Raw genomic sequence first — 21,597 nt, 5'->3', positions numbered from 1 at the left:
GAGATCATCTGGGCAGTTCCATGTGAGGACATCTGGGCACACAGATGATATGACTGATGTCGTGAGGGGTAAGCTCCTAGCCTGCGCTAGGTGTCCAGGCACCTCGGTTCTAAGGTGCTTTTCTCACCATTCTCTCTCACTAGCACTTGAAGTGTTAGATGTGTTTGGTGGAATCTTTGACATAATGACAGAGGGAATAGATGGATAGAAGAGAAACAAGAATGGTGTAAAGACTCAAGAGAATCAATTTCTTGAGAATGTTGTTTTGCAAACTGCCCATCCTCATCTCCATCACAGCCATCAGTACTCTCCTATAGAGTTAATGGTTGCTGGGTACCGACTCGATCATGTTCTATACAGACGCATTTAGTACAATGAAATTGTGCGGGAGAGAGCTATGTGTGAGGAGGCGCCATCCCTCCGATGCCTCAAGAGTAGAGTTAGCGAATCCAGAGTAAACATTTTCCCTCTGGGAAGTGTATATTCCGCAGAATTACCGTTCTCGAAGGATGTCTATATTAAACAACATTGTTCAATGCTGCGTACTGTTAGCTGTTAGACATAACTTCTGTTCACAGAGTCTATATTCCTAGAGTAGGTCCCCAGAACACAGCCTCTTCCTCCCCGCCACCCCACTGAGTCCTGAGCACTCTCCTCCCTTGCCTGGATGATAGCTGAATCCTCCTCACCAGTCCCTCTGCTCCTGTCCTTCCCCGCTGAAGTCTGTTCCTTACGTCGCGCAACAGTGAACGTTTGCTCACGTAAACCAGATCACGTCACAGTTTGGCCTGAAACCATCCAGTGGCTCCCGGCGCTGAGAATGAAAGCCTGAGTTATTACAGCGGCCTTCAGGAGCGGGCGTCCTGTTTCTTCTGCCCTCACCTTCTCCCCCTCTCCCCGTCAGTGTCTCACTGCCAGCCGCATTGGCCTTCTTCATTTCCTTAAAACAAAACAAAACAAAACAGCAAGTCATTCTCTTCCCTCAGGATCTGTGCATCTTTCATCCCTCTATTGGATATGCTCTTCTAGAAGTCTCCGTGGTGCCCTCTCTTCTGCACTTCACTCAGGCCTCTGTATCAATGTCAGTGTCCAATGCTCCAGTGTCAATGCTTCATTGTCAATATCCTTCACAAGCGAGGCTTTCTGGATTGCTGCGACTGAACGCGAACTGACGTGGCAGGAGCTTAACTTGTAGGAGTTTATTTCTGACGTAGGGTCCAGCAGCAGTTCCGAGCAGCTCCCTTCCCATGAGTGACTCAAGAGACCCTTGGAGGTCTCACCTGCCTGATTTGTTTACTATCTGTCCCCCACCCCCACCCCAAATGTACAGACTCAATAAGGGCGAGGGGTTTTGTCTACAGTTTTTCCCCATCCGCTGCATACTCTATGCATTGAGTAGTGCCTCGTGTGTCATAGGTTCCCAATGATTATTTGTTGAAAGACTCTGGAAAGGTAGTGTTATGAGAGGGAATGGAAAATAAAACGGCCAAAGGAAGCATCTTTGTGCAGGTGTTTTCTTCTCAGGCTGAAGATGATGAAGATATGTCAATTCCATATAATGATAATTTGATTATTGTTATTAAAATAACCATAGGAGGTTTATGGGCTTTAGAACCTAGTGAGGTTTTCAGCATTAAACTATGGATATTGTGTTAGTTTTCTGCTGCTGTAACAAAATACTACAAACTAAGTGACTTAAGCAACACAAAGGTGTCATCCTACAGTTCCATAAATCAGAGATCAGACAAAACTAAGACCTTGGCCTGGCTGGATTTCTTTCTGGGGGGGGGGGTCCATTCCCTTCTCATTTTGGTTGTGCGCAGTCTTCAGTTCCTGGGAGCATGGAAATCCCTGTCTCCTTGCTGGCTGTCAACTGAGCACGGTTCCCACCTGCTAGGACGCCACGTGTATTCCTTGACTCCTGGGCCTCCTCAAAGCCAGCAACAGCATGTTGAGTCCTGTCACACTTTTAATCTGGCCTGTCTCTTCTTGCTTTTCATCTCTGTGACCTTGTCTTCTGCCCCCTCCTTTTCATTGTAAGAGCTCTTAGGATTACATTTGATCCACCTGGATAATCCATCAAAGAGTCAATTTAGTAACAACCTTAATTACATCTGAAGCCTTAAGGTAACAGATTTCACAGGTTCCAGGGATTAGGATGTTGGCATCTTTGAGGGGCCGTTATTCTGCCTACCCCAGATATAAAATCGAATATAAGGTACGGCATTGTGAGTAAGAATGTAAGCGCTGGAGACATGAAGACCCCAGTTTGAATCTCAGCTCTCATCTTGATGCTGGGTTCCTCTGGACGTGTTTCATAACCTCTCTGACATTCCAGTTCCTCTCTGCCAAATGGGGACGATAATGACACCTGCCTAACAGAACTGTTCTGGATATTGGAAATGATGTGTGGTACACACCGGGCACGCTGCTTTACTCGTTTCTAAGATATAATGTGAGTGTGCCTATTGTTCTGAAGGCTAGCACCAAATCCAGCTTAGAGCCCACCTCAGAAGACCTTACTTTTAATATAACTAAGGAGGGCTCCATAGCTAAAAAACTCCCTTAACCAGCTGGGTTTGTAGGGAATGAGGGGGAAGTTTAATTTAAGTGTTTATGATTCATTTACACCTAAATCACTGAATACTATTTTAAGGACATTTGATGGCTCAAGGCTTTTCAAATAATCATAATGCCTCTTGCTTAAACAGAAAGCCTGCCAAGAGTAAACAAACTCAAATACCATTTGCTTTGAAATTCTTCAACAAATTTAGAGGGGTTCTAATCCAGTACGTTGTCTTCTTCCATCTGTAATCCCTGCAGGGACAGCCCTCCTGAGAAGAAACACCAGCTCTATTTACTGAATGGGGAGTTAGAAACCGTGGTAGGCGTGAGTGCAAAGGAAAGCACTCATTTCATTGGAATGTTTCTGTTTTAGAATTTTTTTCTGGGTTTCAGCTACAGTAATTGGGAATTTTGTTCTAATGCTGTCCATTAGCTAGACAATGCACCTCTTTTAACTAAGGGGCAAGCAGCCTCTAGGTGAGAAGTGCATTTCCTGGAGGTTTTGAAGACAATTTGAGCTTGTAAATTGATGAATTTGATGTCGCCACTAAATTGAACTAACTGCCTTTTGATGGGCTGGAGTGCAGCTTGTGACTAACTAGGGAGGGAAGGATTTAACCAGTGCGTTTTTTAGATGAAACAAGACATGGGAGGGCTCACGTCTTGACCAACTGTAAGAGCCTTCTCCCACCTCTTTTCCTGAGCCTTCTTTTTCCCTTTACCACCTCTTGAATCACTGGCATGGCCATAGTACTTGGAATTCCAGCTAGCACAAAGCCACAATGAGATACACGTACTTCATGGTTGTTGAGAGATGGTTTTTATACATCAGCCCATCTATGGGCATTTGTTTTACAGTTCCTGCCAAAGGGTCAGTCAAGATGGGCTGCTGAGGTATTTGAGTGACCTTTCTCCAGTATCGCTGGGGCTGGAAGGAGGCATCAGTAAGTGATGGAAGAAAGAGGAGAACTCTGCTTGCTTGAAAGTAAGGGTGGTATTTCCTAACTCACAGAGTAAAATGAGTTTCCGACTTATGTACCTTTTGCGAGGAGATATGGCGAGGCAGAGGTGAATTTGTTGGCATCGATCACTCTCCCAATGATACAATGTTTAACAACATTACAATATAATTTTCCAGTCACTCTCACAAGGACTGAGGAATTTCTGGCTGTCAACAGAGCCTATGAGGTGGGGTTTCCTGGGCTCTTGAGTCGTCCCAGGGAACTTGGGGGCAACCATGAGATGTGGATCAGAGATTAGCTTTCAATACATGAAATAAAAATATGAAAGCAGTAGTGAAAACGAGCTGTGCCTGGGCTCTTCTAGCTTGTCCTGGGAAGAAGTGTGGTGTCAGGGAGCACATTTTCTAGAAAGATGGGTGTAACGCTTGAGAGTTCACTCTATAGTATGTAGGTGAGGAAGCCTCATTCCTCTGAGATTTAATGCTCTAACCATGGAAAAGATTGATAGAAGAAAGTAGGCTTTCTATAGCAGTTTAGCCTCTGATGTGGCCCAAGGAGGGTCTTAAGATCAAAGGCTGAGAAAATTTTTGCCGAGAACATTTCTCTAAGTAGCTATGACATCATTTTGTGAGCCTATCTGGAGCTCCTGTACTAATAGTTATTACCAGCCAAAGGCATGTCTCTAGCCACACACACACACACACACACACACACACGGCAGAGCTGGCTGGAGCAACAGGCAGCCAGCAGTGAGCTATCTGGGAACCCTCCCCTTACTTCACTGTGTCTGGGAGAAAGGCCACTTGTTGAGTGGTGTCAGTGACCTCCACAATTATGCATGGAGGAAGACGCAAAATTTGGTGTGAAAGCCACAGCTTCAATCAATCTATAAGTAATCTTTAAAGGTTGTCGAGATGTTTCATTCAGTCCCTAGGACACTGTGACCAGAAGCATTCTGTATTAAAAAACAAAATAAGTGAGACCAAAAAAAAAATTTCAATGAAGCCAGTCACAATCAAACATTTTCAAGAGATTCCAGACATCATTCTGGAAGAGATACCATCTGTCAGTCAGTTTATTACTCTGTGAGGGGTACAGGCAGCTTTTTCTTGTGTAGGTCATTCTCCCTACTTTTCTAGTAGCTGTGTGACTTAAGTCACTTCCTCCTCCTGAGCTTTGTTTTCCTTGTATTTTAAGACAAAGTGGTTGCATTAAATTATCCCTAAAGAAATTGTGTTTGGAGTGACATGGAAGATTGCCTTGTAGTGTTTGTGCCACTACTAAATATTTGGGTAGGTGTTTTATGTAGCCAAGGTTATATTTATTGATAAAAGTTACAGAGTAAAACAGGAACTGGATTTTCCAAACATAGAAAAGATAAACGACTATTATCTTTTTAAATGAAAAAAAATACATTTAAGGTATACATTACATTGGAATTATTTTTAATTTTATCAAAGATTGTTTTGCTACAGATTGATGCTTTCTTTATGTCTGGTTTGAAATGGGAACACTGTATTTCTGTGAACACGAGCATCTTAGTCCAGGTCATCGGGCTTAGACATAAACTCTCTTCCCTTACCATGACGGCGCCCTTCCGTGGCCCCTGACCCTGGCCTTGATCTTGCTGACTGCTGAGAAGCTTCAAGGAGAGTGGGGATGGTTTACTGCCAATCCAGTGCTGCTGCTGGGAAGCCAGTTCTGGATGCAGCCTTGCCCATCTAATGGTTAGTCAGTTAATACCTTTTATAACAGGGAGTAGGTGTTTCATAAATTGTGCTCCTATTATCCCACCAGTAAAGTCACATGTTTTTGTCCCCCCGTGTCTGAGTATGCCACCTTTCAGTGTCTGCATGTCTGTGGATGTGTGAATGTGCATGTGTGCACCTGTCTCTTCCAACTCTCGACCAGTCTTGTGGGACTTAGGGATTCTGAGTAGGTAGGCTGTGTGATCAAGGCCAAGGGCACTGGCTGTGTGGGTCCATTTCCCAGCAGAGGCCTACTCTTTGGCTGCTATTGTCATGGGGCTCGGCAGCCTTTCTCAAAGCATGGGGCCCCACCATCCAGAAATCAACCCTGAGCCACTCTTACCATCTTATCTGTCTTGAAGAGTTAGGTTGAACCTCTAAAACCAGAAGAGGCTTTGTGTCAGTCTACTGGCCACCTAATCACTGGAGTCTTTCGTCCACCTTCAAGATTGGATCAATATTGTTGAGAAGGACAGCAGGAGTCGTTGAATAAATGTGGACCAGGGGTTCAGATGAGCAAAGGGAAGAGTAGTTTTCAGAGGCTAGAGGTCACGTGCAAGAAGGAATGTTCTAGAAGGGGGAAAATGGCAAAAATTGTTTGACTCAGCCAGGGAAAGATAAATCCCATTCTTTCTCCCTTTTTTGATGAGCTGACTTCTTTACAGCTCTCCTCTCCCTTTTCTAGAGCTAGTACCCCATGAAAGCGTCGTGTCCTCGTCTCTTTGTTAAGCAAGTAGGATTAAGGTACCCACCTGCCTTAGTGCTGGGGTCCAGTGGGAAGTCACCTGTCATCCCTGCTGCTCTCACTTGCACAGACAGCCACTGTCCTACTGGAAGGAGCCCTGGGAATAAGTGAATTTAATATAATAGTTTTAATTTTTCATCCCAAACATCCTCACGTTCAGAGATTTTATAGACTTGAGTGAAGTGTTGTCCTGTACAATGCCACTTCTGGTTAAAAAGTGCAAAATATTTCTAGCTCTTACGTCAGCATGACACCAGGGTACTGAGAGATTGAATATTCTCTTTGTTTCTTCTGTTTTTGAATTGACTGATGTTTGGGGCATTGAGTAAAGACAGCCTGAGACCAAAACTGAGCCATTAACTCCTAGATGTTGACAGTTTCCAAGGAAATGTTCTGTGCCTGAGGTCATTACTCAGATGGCTCCTTAAATGCGCTCATCTTGGCACCTTTTGCACTTGCTAAATTCCATTTGAAGACAGGAGAGAGAATTTTGTGGAAAGCAGTTATCTTACACTTTGGTGACGTTCCTGCTTTCCCCTCCATGATGAATTTGGGGGCTGGTTCTTGTACCGCTCCGTGGGGTGCTTTCACTAGAGTTTTGTTGTACGTTACAGATAACCAGTTGTATCTAATTAAACAATAATGATGGCAGTGCCAGGCATTTTTCTGAGAATTAATGACCAGCTGGGAAAAGCTGATGGCTGGAGAGTCTGCCAAGGGCTATTAGTTCCAGCCGGCCATTAATCTCCAGAAATGCCCACTTGTGACGTCATTGTGAGTACTGAAAAATGAAAATGGAAGGCAGTCTCCTGATGTTTATCACGTCTTTCTGAATAACAACTTCCCTATGTATTATCCCGAAGTTGTTCTTTTCTTTTTAATCCTCCAGTGGTCCTTTAATCTTACAATTTGTTTCTTACATGCAGTGCATGAAAACGGAATTTCTCGGCTTCTATATAACCGTGGCTGTTTGTTTTTTTTTTTAAAAAGAGTTCCAAGTTGAGAAGGTTTTCCTTAAATATTTTGGATGGTGAAACCAGAATTGGTCTTCACCTGTGACGCTGGAATTTGATAAGTGTCCATATTATCAGAACTCTCTGCTCATGGCAGGAAATGGTTGCAAATGTTGTGAATAGCAGCTGTTGCAAAGATGTGCGTTCAAGGACCAGATTCCATGAAATTAGAGTCACATTCCTAGTAGATGAAGAGAACTGTCTGCCAAGAAAAGCTGTGGTGGTTTGTCTCTATAATATTTTCGATTAGTGCTGCTGAATGCAGGAGGAAAATAGAGAACTGACTAAAATATTCATTACCTTCTTGCATAATTTAATGACTTATAAAGGAAGACAACAATTCCACATACAGGCAATCTATCAAGAACTTGTTCTAAGCTCATAATACTAATTTTAAAGTTATGTTGGTTTTTAGCCCATTTTTTTACTCCTACGTGAAAGAAAGTTCTTAAAGTCCGTTAAGATCCCAGCCAACGAGCTGGGAATGTTTTGCCAAGCACGGAAGCTACAGCTCCCATTTCATTTCAGCCATAAGCGGTTTATGTTTTACAAACACCACAGTATTCTTCTTGCCACAGGAAGTTTGCTGATGATATCGGTCCTTCTAAATGCATGTTAAGTGTATGCATTTTGGGGGAGTAGAATGAGTCAGCATGTTATTAATCATAGCTTTTGGGGCACTGACTCACTCCTGGCAGAATGGGATGGCCTCATTGGGCAGAGCGTGAAAGAGAAAAAAAATCCATTCTGGGGTCAGTCCGTTTCTGTAGATGCAGATCAAATTTGCACCCACTTCAGTGGGTAGTTATCAGGCTAAAGGATGTTACAGTGGACCCTGAAAAAGAAGACACCTTATTTTTGCAGGGAGAAAACACTAGAAATTCACAATCTTACTTAGGAAAGTGACCAAAGGGCCTAGAGAGCTGAGAGGGGACTTGGTGTATATCTAAGGCCCAAATCAGTGCGCCGGGCCCCTGTCTTCCACAACTCAGCAAGGTAGGTCTTCTATCCAGTGTTGATTATTGGGCTCTCAAGTGGAATTTCTTCTCTTCGTTAGGGGGTTTTGAATATGGGGAGGGTATTGGTGACAGCCCCAGTTGTCTCTGGAAAACAAAGAATAAAAAAAGCATGGAAGTCGGGCCCTCACCAGAGCAGATCAAGGAAAGAAACATAAACGAATGCACTAATCATTGCTGGACATGTGCCATTGTCACCTGTAAATATTTCTATGTTATCTCAAATTGAAACGTGAACTCTCCATGGTGTTTATTTAGATCCATTATGGGTACTGGTATGAGTATGTTTCAGTGAGCGCACTTCCGGTCCAGTTGAAAGACTGTTACATTCTCCTTGTGCTCGCAACAGTGATGTGCAGAGTTGAGTCCGCTGTTCCCAGGGCTTTTGTACTGTAAACCAAGGCCCTAAAATAAACTCCCCAAACTGCTGAATGCTTTTCTTTGAAACTCGCCTAGGGAATGTTGTTTCTTTAGTCTTCCCTGGGAGTAGATTTGATGTAAGACGTTCGCTGCTTTCGTGAAGCTCTAACTTGAGTTCATTTTGTTATGTGGTGACCACAGTTCTGGATGACGCCCCCCCTGGCACACAGGAATACATTATGTTACGGCAAGATTCCATCCAATCTGCGGAATTAAAGAAAAAAGAGTCCCCCTTTCGTGCTAAGTGTCACGAAATCTTCTGCTGCCCGCTGAAGCAAGTACATCACAAAGAAAACACAGAGCCCGAAGGTTTGTGCACGACGGACGCGTGTCTTGCTTGTTTTCTCTCCTTCTCTCTCTCTCTCTCTCTCCCTTTTTGACTGTGCATTGATTGCCCTCTGTGTGTTGTTTGGCCCCTGACATCGTTCCGAGGCCCGTGGCTCGCCAGTGACTGTGTTATGCAGCCTCGGGCGGGACACTGTCTAACACAGTCACCTCGGGCTCTTCCTGCTTCTCGCAGCTGACACGTGCCGTTCAGCTGGGCTCATGACGCTGCCCTGTTTTGGCTGCTAAAGTTGCTTGCTCCTGTAGCCAACATCGGGCCACTGGGTCTGTTCCCATCACCTTGCCTTCCTGAAGCAGCAGTCGGCTGAGGAATGGCCCTTCCCAAATGAAACAATGAGAAGATGGTGCCAAATTGTCTCACTCTTCTCCACTCCATAAAGCCTTCTGCATTGTGTTCGAAGAATGCTCATGATCTACTCAGTCGGCTGAAGCAGACCCCGACTCCCCATGTCATGCACGCCCCGTGCGCTTGGCCATAGTGAAATGCATGCCTCGAGGAACCCATAGTAGCTTGTTTTGCTTTTCAGCTCAAGTACAGGTTTGGAAAGCTCTACTTGCTGTTACTTAAACTGAAGTCACTCAGGTGTTCATCACGATCCACGCTCCAAATCTATCTTTAAAGTTGTCTCCAGAAAGAGGATCCGTTCACCCCCACCCCCCTCACCTTTTTGGCATATATCAAACAGGGACATTTTTCACCTCACAAAATGTGGTCAGCTTTTTGCCACCTGTGTCCATTTTGATTTCCAAAATGATATTTGAGAAGTATACTATGCCTTCTAATTAAATACTGATCATCCAACAGCTCGTGTTCCCCCCAGACCAGATACTATCCCTGCAGTTTCCCAGTGAATGACACTGGAAGTGACAGAATTCACCAGTCCTTTGGCAGCCGGTGTGCACTTTGGCGTAAGTGGTTCTGGTATGATTTCTAGAAGGGCCCTTGTTCTTATTTCAAGTTGCCCTTTTTGCAGCATTATGGGATCTTCAGTACAACTGTCTTTCTGACCTGGAAAAGACTGCCACGTAGTTCTGTTCAAAGTTTGGTGTCTAAGGAAATTACCCCAAATTGACTAGTCTATAGTTTTAGAAGCAAATTTTTACATCTTAAAGTCTCCCCATTTTCCTTCCTTCCACATAGAGCTTTAAATGTTCTTTGGCAGAAAATGAGAAGTGTACCTTTTTTATGTTTAATTCTATTTCAGCAATAGAATAGAGCATTTGCGTTTGTTTTCTACCCAAACTTTGGTATCCCAGCTATCCACTTTGCCTCTGAGTTCTGATGTCAACACTTACTCATCTGGAGATGTAAATGGTGACCCTTTACAGTGAGTAAGTCCAAGTTTTCATGGTTTCGTAGAGGAGATACTAACTTGATTTTATGCTTCAATGAAACAAAAAAAGTTCAGCTAGTGACAATTACTTTAGTACATATGATACATTCCAGTATTTTTTTCTTTTCTCTAAAGTTGCATGTGTGTGATATATATATTTGCAAGCACAAAACAATATCTGTATTATAGAAATATACTGTTTATTATATAATTATGTTATTATAGCCATTATATTATAATAAGCCATTTGAGAAGCAGTTGGTTAAATTCAGTCAAGCAATTAGGCTAGAGACTTAACTTCAAATTGTTTTAACAACTCTCGGATTTAAAAAAAAAAACAGTTGCATAACGAAATTTAAGACCCCATCCCTTTTCTTATTAACATATAATTTTGACAGGATCTATTCATTTTCAAAATGTCATCCGGAGTGTATTGTGAATATCGTTGTGAATGTTTTCTGAAGAATTCTTTCGAGAACAGTTAGCAGTGAAACTCTTATATAAGGTTTGGATCCTTTTTAATCTGTCATTTCGTCCACGCGTCGGGTATTTCTAATGTGGCTGCCATCCTTGTATACTTTGATGGCCATTGTCTTCTTTCAGATTGAAGATTTCCCTTCGTGTTGCTTTCATGCCAAATCCTCTGAAATAGTGACGCTAATATTTCCTTCCTTATTCGTATGAATTATTTGTAAATAGTAGTAGAGACATTGGAGGTTTTCTGGGATGACATTTGAATACTGTTTACAATTTTACTGTACCCCTTTCCAACAAAGGCCCAGAAACTAATGGTGAACCCAGACCTTAAAATGAATACATCTGATCTCTGTACAAATTAACAGGATCCCGAAGACTTTAGATGGGGGCAAGGCAAACATGCTGTGGAAGAGACCTTGGATAAATAAGGAAACACTGCTAAGATACTAACATGCCAACTTCATGGAGGCTCCGGAAGCCCGTCATTGCAGGAGGGGAAGTACTTGTGGGCTTGCAAGGGTTCAGTGGCCATTCTGGCAACCTGGAAGATTTTTGCAACACTGGTTTTTAAATGCTGTAAGGTACAGTCTTCCATTCTCTCTTACAGTTGCTGTCACATTTTATTATAATTCGTAGAAACAAAAGGTCTCTTTATTACAAATGGATGGACTCTCAGTTCTAAACTGCGTCCATACTTTGAAACATTTGCTTCTCATGTGAAACATTTTGGAAAGAGAGTTCCTCTCATGATCTCTCTGCCAGAGTATGAGATCTTCATTGACCTTGGCTGTGGCTGTCCACCAGTTCCACTGCAGGTGAAGGCAATGGGCAGGGTGGTTAAGCCATCCATGGTTGGATCCATGCAATGCCAAGCTGCCAGGGTGACCTCTTCTAACAAGATTGTCTTATACATACATACATAATTTATGACCACCTGAGATTTGATACAGATAACTTATTTACAGTTGTTAATAATCATCTATCCTTTTGAAGACATTTTGGTATTGTGTCCATGGCCCTCAGAGTTCATGTAAAAACAGTACATAGAGGGCCTGGAATAGTTCGCTGGCTTTTCAGGGTATACTAAGGCCAGATTACACTTTGCCAAAAACAGGCTTCTATTTCTGAGCAGCCATTTCAAAAATAAAGTTCTTTAGTCTGTTCCAGATACTTGTGATTTTCAGTGATGTGGTTATTTCCATAAAAATCACTGGTGATGTCATCTTATATGAGTCCTGGAATTTGGCAGAAGAAGCACACACAGATATCTGAGAGCCGAATCTGGCCTGTTACCAGCCACACTCTTTGTTACAAGAAAGCCACATGGAGGGTGGAGAGTGTTACCAAAATCTTTTTCTTACTGTTCCAGGAGCCTTTTGGCAAGAGAAAGTATAATCTTCATAGCTTTATTCTTTTGTTCATTTTTTTTCTTTCATTGCCATGTGTGCCAAAATGAAATCACTGATTTTAGAGTCACTTCTGGAAGCCAGTCTTTTATCAGCATAGATGCTGCTTCCTAAATGCCAGTCATTGGGCTTTTACCAATGTTTGAAGACTGTTCAAAAGAATCACAACAAGCTAGACGTGCTTCTAAGGAGATAATGTTCAAAATCTCCAGAGAAAAATACATCATGGATTCTCAACATTTGCTTTTTGGATTGAAAATCCTGATGACAATAGTGAATTTGAAGGAGTTAATGCAAAAGAGGAAAATATTCCAGAGCTCAGGGATTTGTCACCATCTTTTACTCAAGCATTTGGCCTCCTTCCTACAGTCCTGTTTTCCTGTGATTTAAAAAATATATATGTACATTTCATCTCCCTCAGGACATCCATAACCTTTTGATTCAGAGAGGCATCCAACCATGACTTTGGTTGAAGGCGAAAAGAATCTGTGCTCCAGACCAGTGATGAAGTGTGGCAGATTTCACCAACCAAAAGGAAGCCACAGTATGTGCCCCCTGTGAAGGGCGCACCTTTGTAACTCACACAATGACTGTTACTCTGGTAATGCCTTGGTTTCTTTATCCCAGAAAGAGGATCTGGCACCGTGAATGTCAGTCTTGCCTACATGGTAGGAGAGAAAGAAGATGGAGGAATATAAGGAACATGTGGAGGGAAATTTCCTCTTCGCTTTTTCTTCAACTCTGTTGTCCCCTGTTGTGTGTCTTCCTCATTTTAATACTAATTTGCCTTTTGAGAAAAATGGCTCTCGTATTGTTTGAATTAATAGCTCAATAAAACTCAGCAACCTCGGATGCTCGACACCTGAAAATGCCTTGACTCACAGGTAGGATAGGCCTGGGTTCCATAGCTGTCCCCTTGAGGGCGAGAACTGGGGACCTATTCCTATTTTAGTAGGAAAACCTGGGGCCATATCTTTGAGTGACTCTGAGGAGATAAAAGACTATCCTTAATCTTTTAATTTCAAAAGAACTGTGACTTAGGGTCACCCTGCCTTTGATTTATGACCTGATAGATGACAAAACATCACTAGAGAGTTTACTTTGCTCATTGAAGCAAATGGCAGCTTCATTGCGGAGTCACAAGAAAGAGTGAAATATTGGTCCATATTGAAATCAAATTAAACAGCCAGAAATCTGAAAGCCCGGGTGACTAGCGATGAGTAACATATTCAGATGTGTTTCTCTGGGTTATGTGGCAGCTCCTCCTCAGAAGACAACTTGGCACACCCTGCTGACATTAGGAAGCTGGGAACGGCGCTGAAAGCCAGTCTCTCTTCTTTCCTATTTCCCCGCCTAATGGCAGCAAACACAGCATTAAATCATATTTTGGAGATACTTTCCACTCTCTGGAAAACTCCTAATTTGATCAAGGAAGTATACTTAACAGCCAATAATTCAATTTCAGGTCAGGATGGGGATTTATGATTCTCTTACTAGATATATGCAGCTCGGTCTCCAGGCGGGCTTTTACTGTAGAAAATAACAACCATTTCTTCTTTAGTGATTCATCCTTTAAAGCAACAGGGCTCTCTTCTGCTTTGAGCCTGCGTGTTCCCGCCGAGGTGATGGTGATGTCTTCCTGGCAGGTGGCCTCTCCTTTCCAGCTCTTGACTGCGGTTTCCCTCGGTTAATGCACTGGAGCCAGATATTTCTCCTGTGTGACGCCAACCAGGAATGAACCATTTCAAGCCTTTCTGTTGAAATGAACACTGCCCTGGGAAGGTGCTCAGAAAGGTCTACTGGATGAATGAGGGTGGTGATTTTGGAAACTTAAGAACATCTGCCTTTCTGACCCAGCACGGGATGACCCAGGTGCACGGTGGTGCATATCCCAAAAGGCGTAGCCTGGATGACTTTTCACTGTTTCCCCAAGTGCAGCCTAACCCTGAAGCCTGGAAGGCTGCCTCTGTGAGGGAGAGGCTCCAGATGTGCTGCTCCGATGTTCACTCTTCTGTTTTAAATGAGAACCCACTGGCCTGGTCGAAGAGAATGCTGCATTCACTCTACCCTCTTTCATATGTTCTACAGTAACCATCAGATCAGTATTTCCCAAATTACGTTTCATGAAACCCTGATCGTATGTCTTTGTGAAAGGACACATTCTGGGATCAAATACCCGTTTCCCAAATTCCACACCACTCTCAGAGGGTCAAGGTGCTTAAGAAGGTATTAACGGTTTTGAGGAGTCTTACAGATGAGGAATCTTTCTCACTCTGGGCAGTTCAGACGTAAACAACATCTTCCAGCTCCGGGATGCTTTTTGTTCTTAAAACCTGTTAACATCCCACAAGTTCGCTGTGGGAAATGGCATATGCTGGCCCCACTGAACCATGTATTCTGGTCCGAACTGGGCTTTGACAAGTAACCCGCTTTCTCTCTGACCCCGACCTACTACTGTCTTTGGGGAAATGCTACTCAGAGCCTGGTCTGTGGTTTGGGGCTGTGTCTGAAATTGTTACCAGTCCGTGATGAGATGAGGAGCTTGTGCCAGCATGTAAATCCATGCACTGTTTCCTGCATCAGGGAAGTATTGCTGGCTTGCTGTGAAAAGTAGCTTCAGCTGAGCCAAATTTAAAATATGCTTAGTGACAGGTTCACAGATCAGCACTAAGCCTGTGGCCCCTACTTTGAGTAACATTGCTTACGTTACTTCCATGATTCTCAACCTTGATTCCGCATTAGAATCATCCGAAGACCTTTTAAATAATACTGATGCTTGAGCCCAACATCAGACCCAAACCAACCAACTAATTAATAACTTGTCCAAATGAAAACCCTGCAAAATGTCTTGTGGAAGAAGCTCCAAGTGGGTACTGTTTAAAAAGCTTCCTCAGGTGATTCTAATGTACTAACTGGATGGGAATCACGGCCTTAGAACAAAATCACCTTGGCCTTAGGACCGTTAGCTGATGTCAGCTGTCAATTCAGAATTCTTATCATGCTGATTGCAGGGGCCTCTTCGGGAGGTGCCCTGTGATTAGAGGGCACTGCTGGACAGGCAGCACTTCTGTGACCTCTAGAGCTTGTGGCCATGTAAGGTATCCATCTTTCCCACCACACACACACACACACACACACACACACACACACACACACACACACACACACTCACTCACACACTCGCACACACACACTGCTACGTTTTTCAAGTTCCCTTGCTGCTCTGCACTCTTAGAAATATAATCAGGCTTCTCCTTAGGAGTGTGGGGTAATCTGCCACCTTGTGACCGACATCCTTTCTTGCAAGCAGTTGTGGAAACACTTGCTCTGCTCTCAAACTATCATTCAGCTTACAAATGTGGGAGGAAGCATTCCTCGGGACCATGTGTGACTGTACTTAAAGATGATGGAGAAGGAGCAGAGCGTATCAGCATACCCAAGAAGTACTTCTGTGTGCTTCTTGACCTGCCTGCCGCTGCTCTAGGGTGAGATTACAAAAGGTGACTCCAGCTGCTCGTGATCTGGGTATCTGTCCCCAAGTTACGCCAGAGGCTCTCGTCACTGAAGCATTGCCCTCTTACCACCATAGACATCGCCAGCTCCTGCAGCGGAAAGTTATGACAGCAGCGTGGACGTGAAAACTGACTTTGACACGATTGGGAGACTTTAAGTGCTCTCCATGATTATAAATCATTCCTAGCGTTCTAAAGTACATTGATTCAGGTGTTCATTTGTTATACGCTACAGCATTTCTCAGTGTGCTTAAGAATATGCAGCTTGAATAATGCCCCGGGGAAAGTGTGGAACAAGAGATATTACATCCCGCATATTATCAGTCACTTAGCCTTGTCTTGCTTCACAGCCAAAATCCGCACTCACTCCAGCCCATCAAAATCACATGTTCACTTCCACCCATGTGCTCGCCTGTTTCTCCTTCTGAACCCCAGCTATTTTAAGATACGTATTTTCAGAACAGCTCCAGGTCAACCTTCACGCATGTCCAGCTTTGGAAGCAACAAGTGTGCATTATCTGGAAGACCAGCTCTCCAAGGAGGAAGGAAAAGAGCGCCCAGTTCCGCCAGGTCACGTCTTCATGCAGTGAGAGCACCGTGCAGAGCGCCTTAGAGGCACGGTCACAAAGACCCTGGCGGGTAGGGGCTGCTCCCAGCGCTTCACAGTGAGCAAAAGAAAATACGGGCAGGCGAAGGCACTTTCCCAGTGAATGACAGGACTGGATTTGAATGTGGTTTTCCTGGCCTCCAAAGACCAGGCCCTTTCCCATCCATGGCTTCTCCTGTGCTCAGGTTTCCCCCTCTCACCCTCTATGTGGGTTTGTTGTGTGAAAGGAATTTTAGTGCCAAGACAACATCTTAGGTGAAAAGGAAAAAAATACTGTCCACACTCCCTTCTCAGGTGACGACCTTGTCCAGGACACATGAAGAAAGAGGAGAATGATGAGTGAAAAGCTAAATTCAATCTGAACGCAACAGAGTGGTCTCTAGATAAAGAACATAAACTGGTCACTTGCCTAATCTGCTTTCTTTAAGCCAGACGGTGCCCTTCACCTAGAATAGCAGAAATAAAGAGAGATCACTTTTAATGATTAAAAAATTGATTCTCTTACTTATTTATTTCTCCGCTCACTGAAATCAGTGCCATGAATAGGAGTGTTATGAAGATTTGCTCTGAGCACTTTGCCCAGTTCTGGAGGATTAGGTGTGACTTAGAGGTTTAGGTAGTAGCCATGAGTTTTCTTTCATCACTTGTTGGAACCCCACTCTCTCGCCTTTGGAAGACAATAATGGAAACAATAACTGACAGTTATCCAGAATTTACTATATGCCAAGCACTGTACCTAATATTGTCTTAATTCATACAAAAATCCTTAAAAGTAGGTGAGGTTTTGTTTGTCCCCATTTTATGGATGAGGAAATGGAGACTCAGAGAGGTGAAACCGCTTGTCCAAGGTCATCTGACCGGAAAATGGTAGAGCTGATATTGGAATCCAGCTTGGCTCACTCTGAAGGCCTTGGTCTCACAAGCAGTCCAGAAAGAGCTCCCGTCTTGTTCTGCAGTGACTGCAGTGTCGTCTCGGTGAGACACGTGGCCGGGGATACGAAGGTCCGCAGAGGTGGAGGGACCTTTGGCTGCTGTCAGGAAAACACTGCATTAAAAAGGTGACCTCTTCTTCAGACAAAAGAGAAACCGCGAGATTGAACTTCAGAATGTTTCCAGGGCAAGTTCTCATCAAATTTGACTCGGTCAAAATGCTGTACCATCTACAGCGTCAGAATTGGGATTTCTTCACTGGGCTGCAGGCCAGTTCTTAATCACCTCGGGCCAATTGACCTTCTACCTCAAAACCTTGGCTCAAAAAATTCCTGCTGACCTCAATTCCTGAATGACAAAACCTTCAGTATGGAGTGAGAACTGACTTAAAGACGCATGAAGACAAAGTCTTACGGAACTAGGTTGGGTCGCTGTCAAGAGATTATTCTGTGTGACTTTCACAAGGAGTGAGATGCCGCGAAATCGTCCTCTTCCCTCTGGAAGCAGGAAGAAGGTCTCGGTAATTTGCGTGGTGTGGTCTGTGCGGGACATTCTGTACTGCGCTTTGGTTACGTGCTTAGTTAGCAATTTTTTTAGCATCTTTTCTATGCCAGGCACTTTAGATTTATTATTGCTAATCTTCCCAGCCCATGAGGTAGGTGGCATCCATCTTGAAGGGCATGGTGGCGATACTGGTGTGTAGAGATGGGAAATAACTTCAAAGTCGTACGGCTAATACGTGTCTTAATTGGGATTAGAAGCCAAGTCTCTTCCGCTCCCAAGCCTGCTCTCCTCTGCCACACTGTGCTGCCTCAGCTCGTCCTGCAGCCTGACCCCTGCCTCCCCCTTTCACGTGCAAGAGATGACAAAAGAGCTCAGCACCATCTTTTTCTGGCTTGGTTTTGGTTTGGGGTTTTTTTTAATTGAAGTGAAGTTGATTTACAATATTGTATTATTTTCAGGTATACAGCAAAGTGATTCAGTTATACATACCTTTTTTTCAGATTCTTTTCCATTATAGGTTATTACAAGATACTGAATATAGTTCTGTATGCTCTACAATAGGACCTTGTTGTTTGTCTGTTTTATGTATAGCAGTGTGTATCTGTTAATCCCAAACTTCTAAATCCCTCTCCCCACTTTTCCTCTTTGGTGACCATAAGTTTGTTTTCTATGTCTTTGAATCTATTTCTGTTTTGTATATAGATTCGTTTGCATTATTTTTAAGGTCCCACATATAAGGGATATTATAGGGTATTTGTCTTTCTCTGTCTGACTGACTTCACTTAGCATGATCTTCTCTAGGTCAGTCCATGCTGAAGAGCTCAGCACCGTCTTAACCACAGCTGCTGAGGGTTGCTGTTTAGAAAAAGACTGCAGAATGACCTCTAACCTCTCAGCAGAGTGCACTTACCCAGTGCATCCATTGGGAGACTTCCCTTGTGGGTTTCCCCACATCCTGGTTTGAGTGTTGGTGTTAGCAGAAGGCAAGAGGTTAGACAAATGGTGACCCCTGAGATTTGTCACATACTTTTCTCCTTTGTTCCCTAAATAAACATCTACCAAGTGCAGGTCAGTTTTCCTGCAGTGCTTCCTTAAGTGCAATAATGCTTCTAACCCAGACTTGCCCTCATGGAACCACTAGACCTTGAAGCAGCCTGAACTCGTTGTTTCATGAGCTGCCTCCCCAAGAAAAGTGCCGTGTTTCTGAAGAGGGGTCCATGCTGATAGAAAACACCTGTTCTCAGGTCCTCGGGCTTCGGACACTCCTAGGGAGAGGTCAGAGGTTCTGTTCATGCTCTGGGTTGTTGTGCCCACTTTGGAATGCAGTGATCTCGTGCACTAAGGCTGGACCCTTTAAAGGGTTGTCTGTCTGAAACGCAAGGAGTTTATAGGGACACACACATTCATATTGGGGTTATGCGCTCCTTCGTATCCTCTCTCTCGGCGTGCGCGCTTTCCCCTGGGTCATGTGCAGATCCTTGACTGAGGACCTCAGTGGGGCAGGAACTGTCTGAGGTCATCTCTACCAGAGACCTGCCATTGTCTGCGTGGCTCGGTGGACTCCACCCCCTGGAAAACACAAAGCACTGAGACAAGTGAAACGTGCCCTTTGTGGTCCTTAGTTGGCCTCCTTTGAATAGAAGGTGTGAACACACACACACACACACACACACACACACACACACACATCACACACACACACACACATCACACATCGCTAGTTGAAATACTTTATTGAGGAAAAACACAAGCAAAAAAGTAGTAGCGCTCACGTGGTCCCTCTGCTGGAGCCCTTTATGGAAGACAGCTGGCCCGACAAGGCCCAGCCTAACCACAGCCTTCCGTGGGATAATGTGGGCCCAAGCCGGCCATTCATACAGGGAGCACAGTTGTCCAGCAGGCTGCCTCAGGCTGCGAGCAAAATCTGCTTCCTTTCATGCAACAGGGAAGGAACCGAGGGCATTTCAAAAACTGGGAGTTAAGGACGCTGCCAGCCAGTAACTTTTCTCTTTTGTTTCTTCCTCAGCCATTTTCCATCCATAATCCCCTGATGTTCCTCTGAGAAGGTAGCATTTTAGATCCATATTAGAAGATTCATGAACTGATTCAGGAAATTTCTAATTGGCATGCATGGTTAGCTGTTCACTTAGTGGATAATTGGTTAAATATACCCAGTATATTTACTGAGGGAGGGAAAAAAATCCCCAAAGCAAATCAGAATAATTTGGGAGCCTTTTATTCTAGTGCAGCATTTTTTGGGGGAGTCGTTAACTGTCTCCCTTCTCAATTAAGACTCTATTTAACATACATCCTTTATTTCATCCCTACTAAATAGAGACCACATGCCTAGCACAGTGTCTGTCAACAACAAATTGTGACTCTGAGTTCCACCTGCCATTTGCCATTATTCTAGGCAGCAAATGAGTGACAGTGCTTCCAGCCACCATGAAGAGAATTGATGTATTTGTCAATAGGGATTTATCCTCTTGTACAAACCAGGGATGGTGCTGGGTTTAGTCCCAGCATCGGCAGGAAGTACTATCTCTGCCCTCAAGGAGGGAAGGCGGGCACGAAAGGCAGACTTTGAACGGTCAGTTAGCTCTTGTTTTAGGTTACTTTAAAACATCATGCCTTAAAATGGGAACAATTTTATTCCTTCCCGTACTCTATAGATTGGCTGGGTCAGCTGTAGGTAGCCTGTGGGTTCTGCTGATCTTGCCGGGGCTCACGCATACATTTGTGGTCAGCTGGTGAGCCGGGTTCTGGGACGGGCCTGTCTAGGGCAACTCCGCTTTCCTCCACGTGTCTGCCACTGAAGTCCCATGAAGCCATTTTTGTATTTCATTCATTTAACACTTACTGGGCAACTTCTCTCTGTGTCAGACACTATGAGGACCTGCCTTTAAAGTGCTCAGCCTTGAGGTCTAGGCTAGTGGTAGACTTTTACGACTTCTCAGCCTGTGATGATATTAAAGGCATGATAGCAGAGATCTCCTAGGGAGGGAGAGTCTGTGGAGAAGGTGTTCTAGAAAAGAAAGGACTCCGCAGGAGTGGGAGGAGGAAAAGCAGGAGAAAGAGTTACTAAGGAAGCCCCGGGAAGACTGAGCTCCAGGAAACAGACATCCGTAGAGCAGAATGCAGTAAGGAGGTACTAATGTAATGCAAGCCTCTCCTTTATCCCTCTTAACATCAAAGCTTTGTAGCCCTGTTCACTTCGGTATAGAACAAATGTCTCTCCACTACTCACATCTTATTACACTTCTTGTAATTAACTAGCGTAAATCACTCAAATGCGTTTGGTTAGAACGACCCTTGATAGAAGGGGTGTGGTAAGGAATCACGCACTGCCTAACTGCTGAAGGAAGACCAGGTCTTTTGTAAAGATGTCCTTGATTTTTCATCCCCGCAGTGCATCTCAAGTTTACATCTTTGCCAAGCCTGATTTCTTCTTTTGTTGTTTATCCTTTTTAATATAGTTAAGCTTGCTCAATATTTTTCAATAGCCTAAAAATATTGGACCAGGGAGAATTCAAATTAAAAGTAGGTGGCCTCTTGAGTTCAGTATTTTAATACTGACATACTTTGGAGTTGTATTACAGTGCTGCAATCAGGGATGGCATTACGTGAGCTTCCAATAAAGCAAGTTTTCTGCCAACTTTACAAACGGGCAATGTTGCTAGACTGTGGAAACTGATTCCTTGTCTAAGAGTGAAGGTCTGGCTGAATCAAATAGCTAGTATATAAAAAGAACAAACACACAGTTTTGCGGTGAAGAACTGTCGAGCTGACAATATGATGTAGAGTCCACATAATCGAGCTGAGTTTTCATCTAGGATTTACGAATTTAGATCACAAGGAAACGTGAACTTCCCATGCAAAACTGAATGAAAGTTTTCTGTCCCCCTGTCCAAGGTCAAATAACTCTTCGTTAGTGGCCTCAAAAAAGGAAAGAAGTTTTATTTTTTTTCGGGATGAGAAGATTTAAAAAGTTTAGTTAACTTTTCATAGCATAA

The 21,597-nt window shown here is 43.7% G+C and overlaps 1 protein-coding gene across 4 annotated transcripts in view; it reads left to right on the top strand.

Annotated features, from left to right (window-relative positions):
* FGF13 (fibroblast growth factor 13) overlaps window positions 1-21,597 on the top strand; it is a 464,013-nt gene that overhangs the window by 271,506 nt on the left and 170,910 nt on the right. For 3 of the 4 annotated variants that reach the window (XM_074359695.1, XM_074359694.1, XM_074359696.1), the window contains exon 3: window positions 8,611-8,778. The exons of the other annotated variant lie outside the window; for it this stretch is intronic. In XM_074359695.1, the coding sequence (XP_074215796.1) occupies window positions 8,611-8,778 (168 nt within the window). The remainder of the gene's footprint in view (window positions 1-8,610; window positions 8,779-21,597) is intronic. 4 annotated transcript variants of the gene reach the window in all.

Source organism: Camelus bactrianus, chromosome X (assembly GCF_048773025.1).
Source record: "Camelus bactrianus isolate YW-2024 breed Bactrian camel chromosome X, ASM4877302v1, whole genome shotgun sequence".
Classification (NCBI taxonomy): domain Eukaryota; kingdom Metazoa; phylum Chordata; class Mammalia; order Artiodactyla; family Camelidae; genus Camelus; species Camelus bactrianus.
Note: the sequence above shows the minus strand (reverse complement) of the source record. Positions and strands in the feature narration are given on the sequence as shown.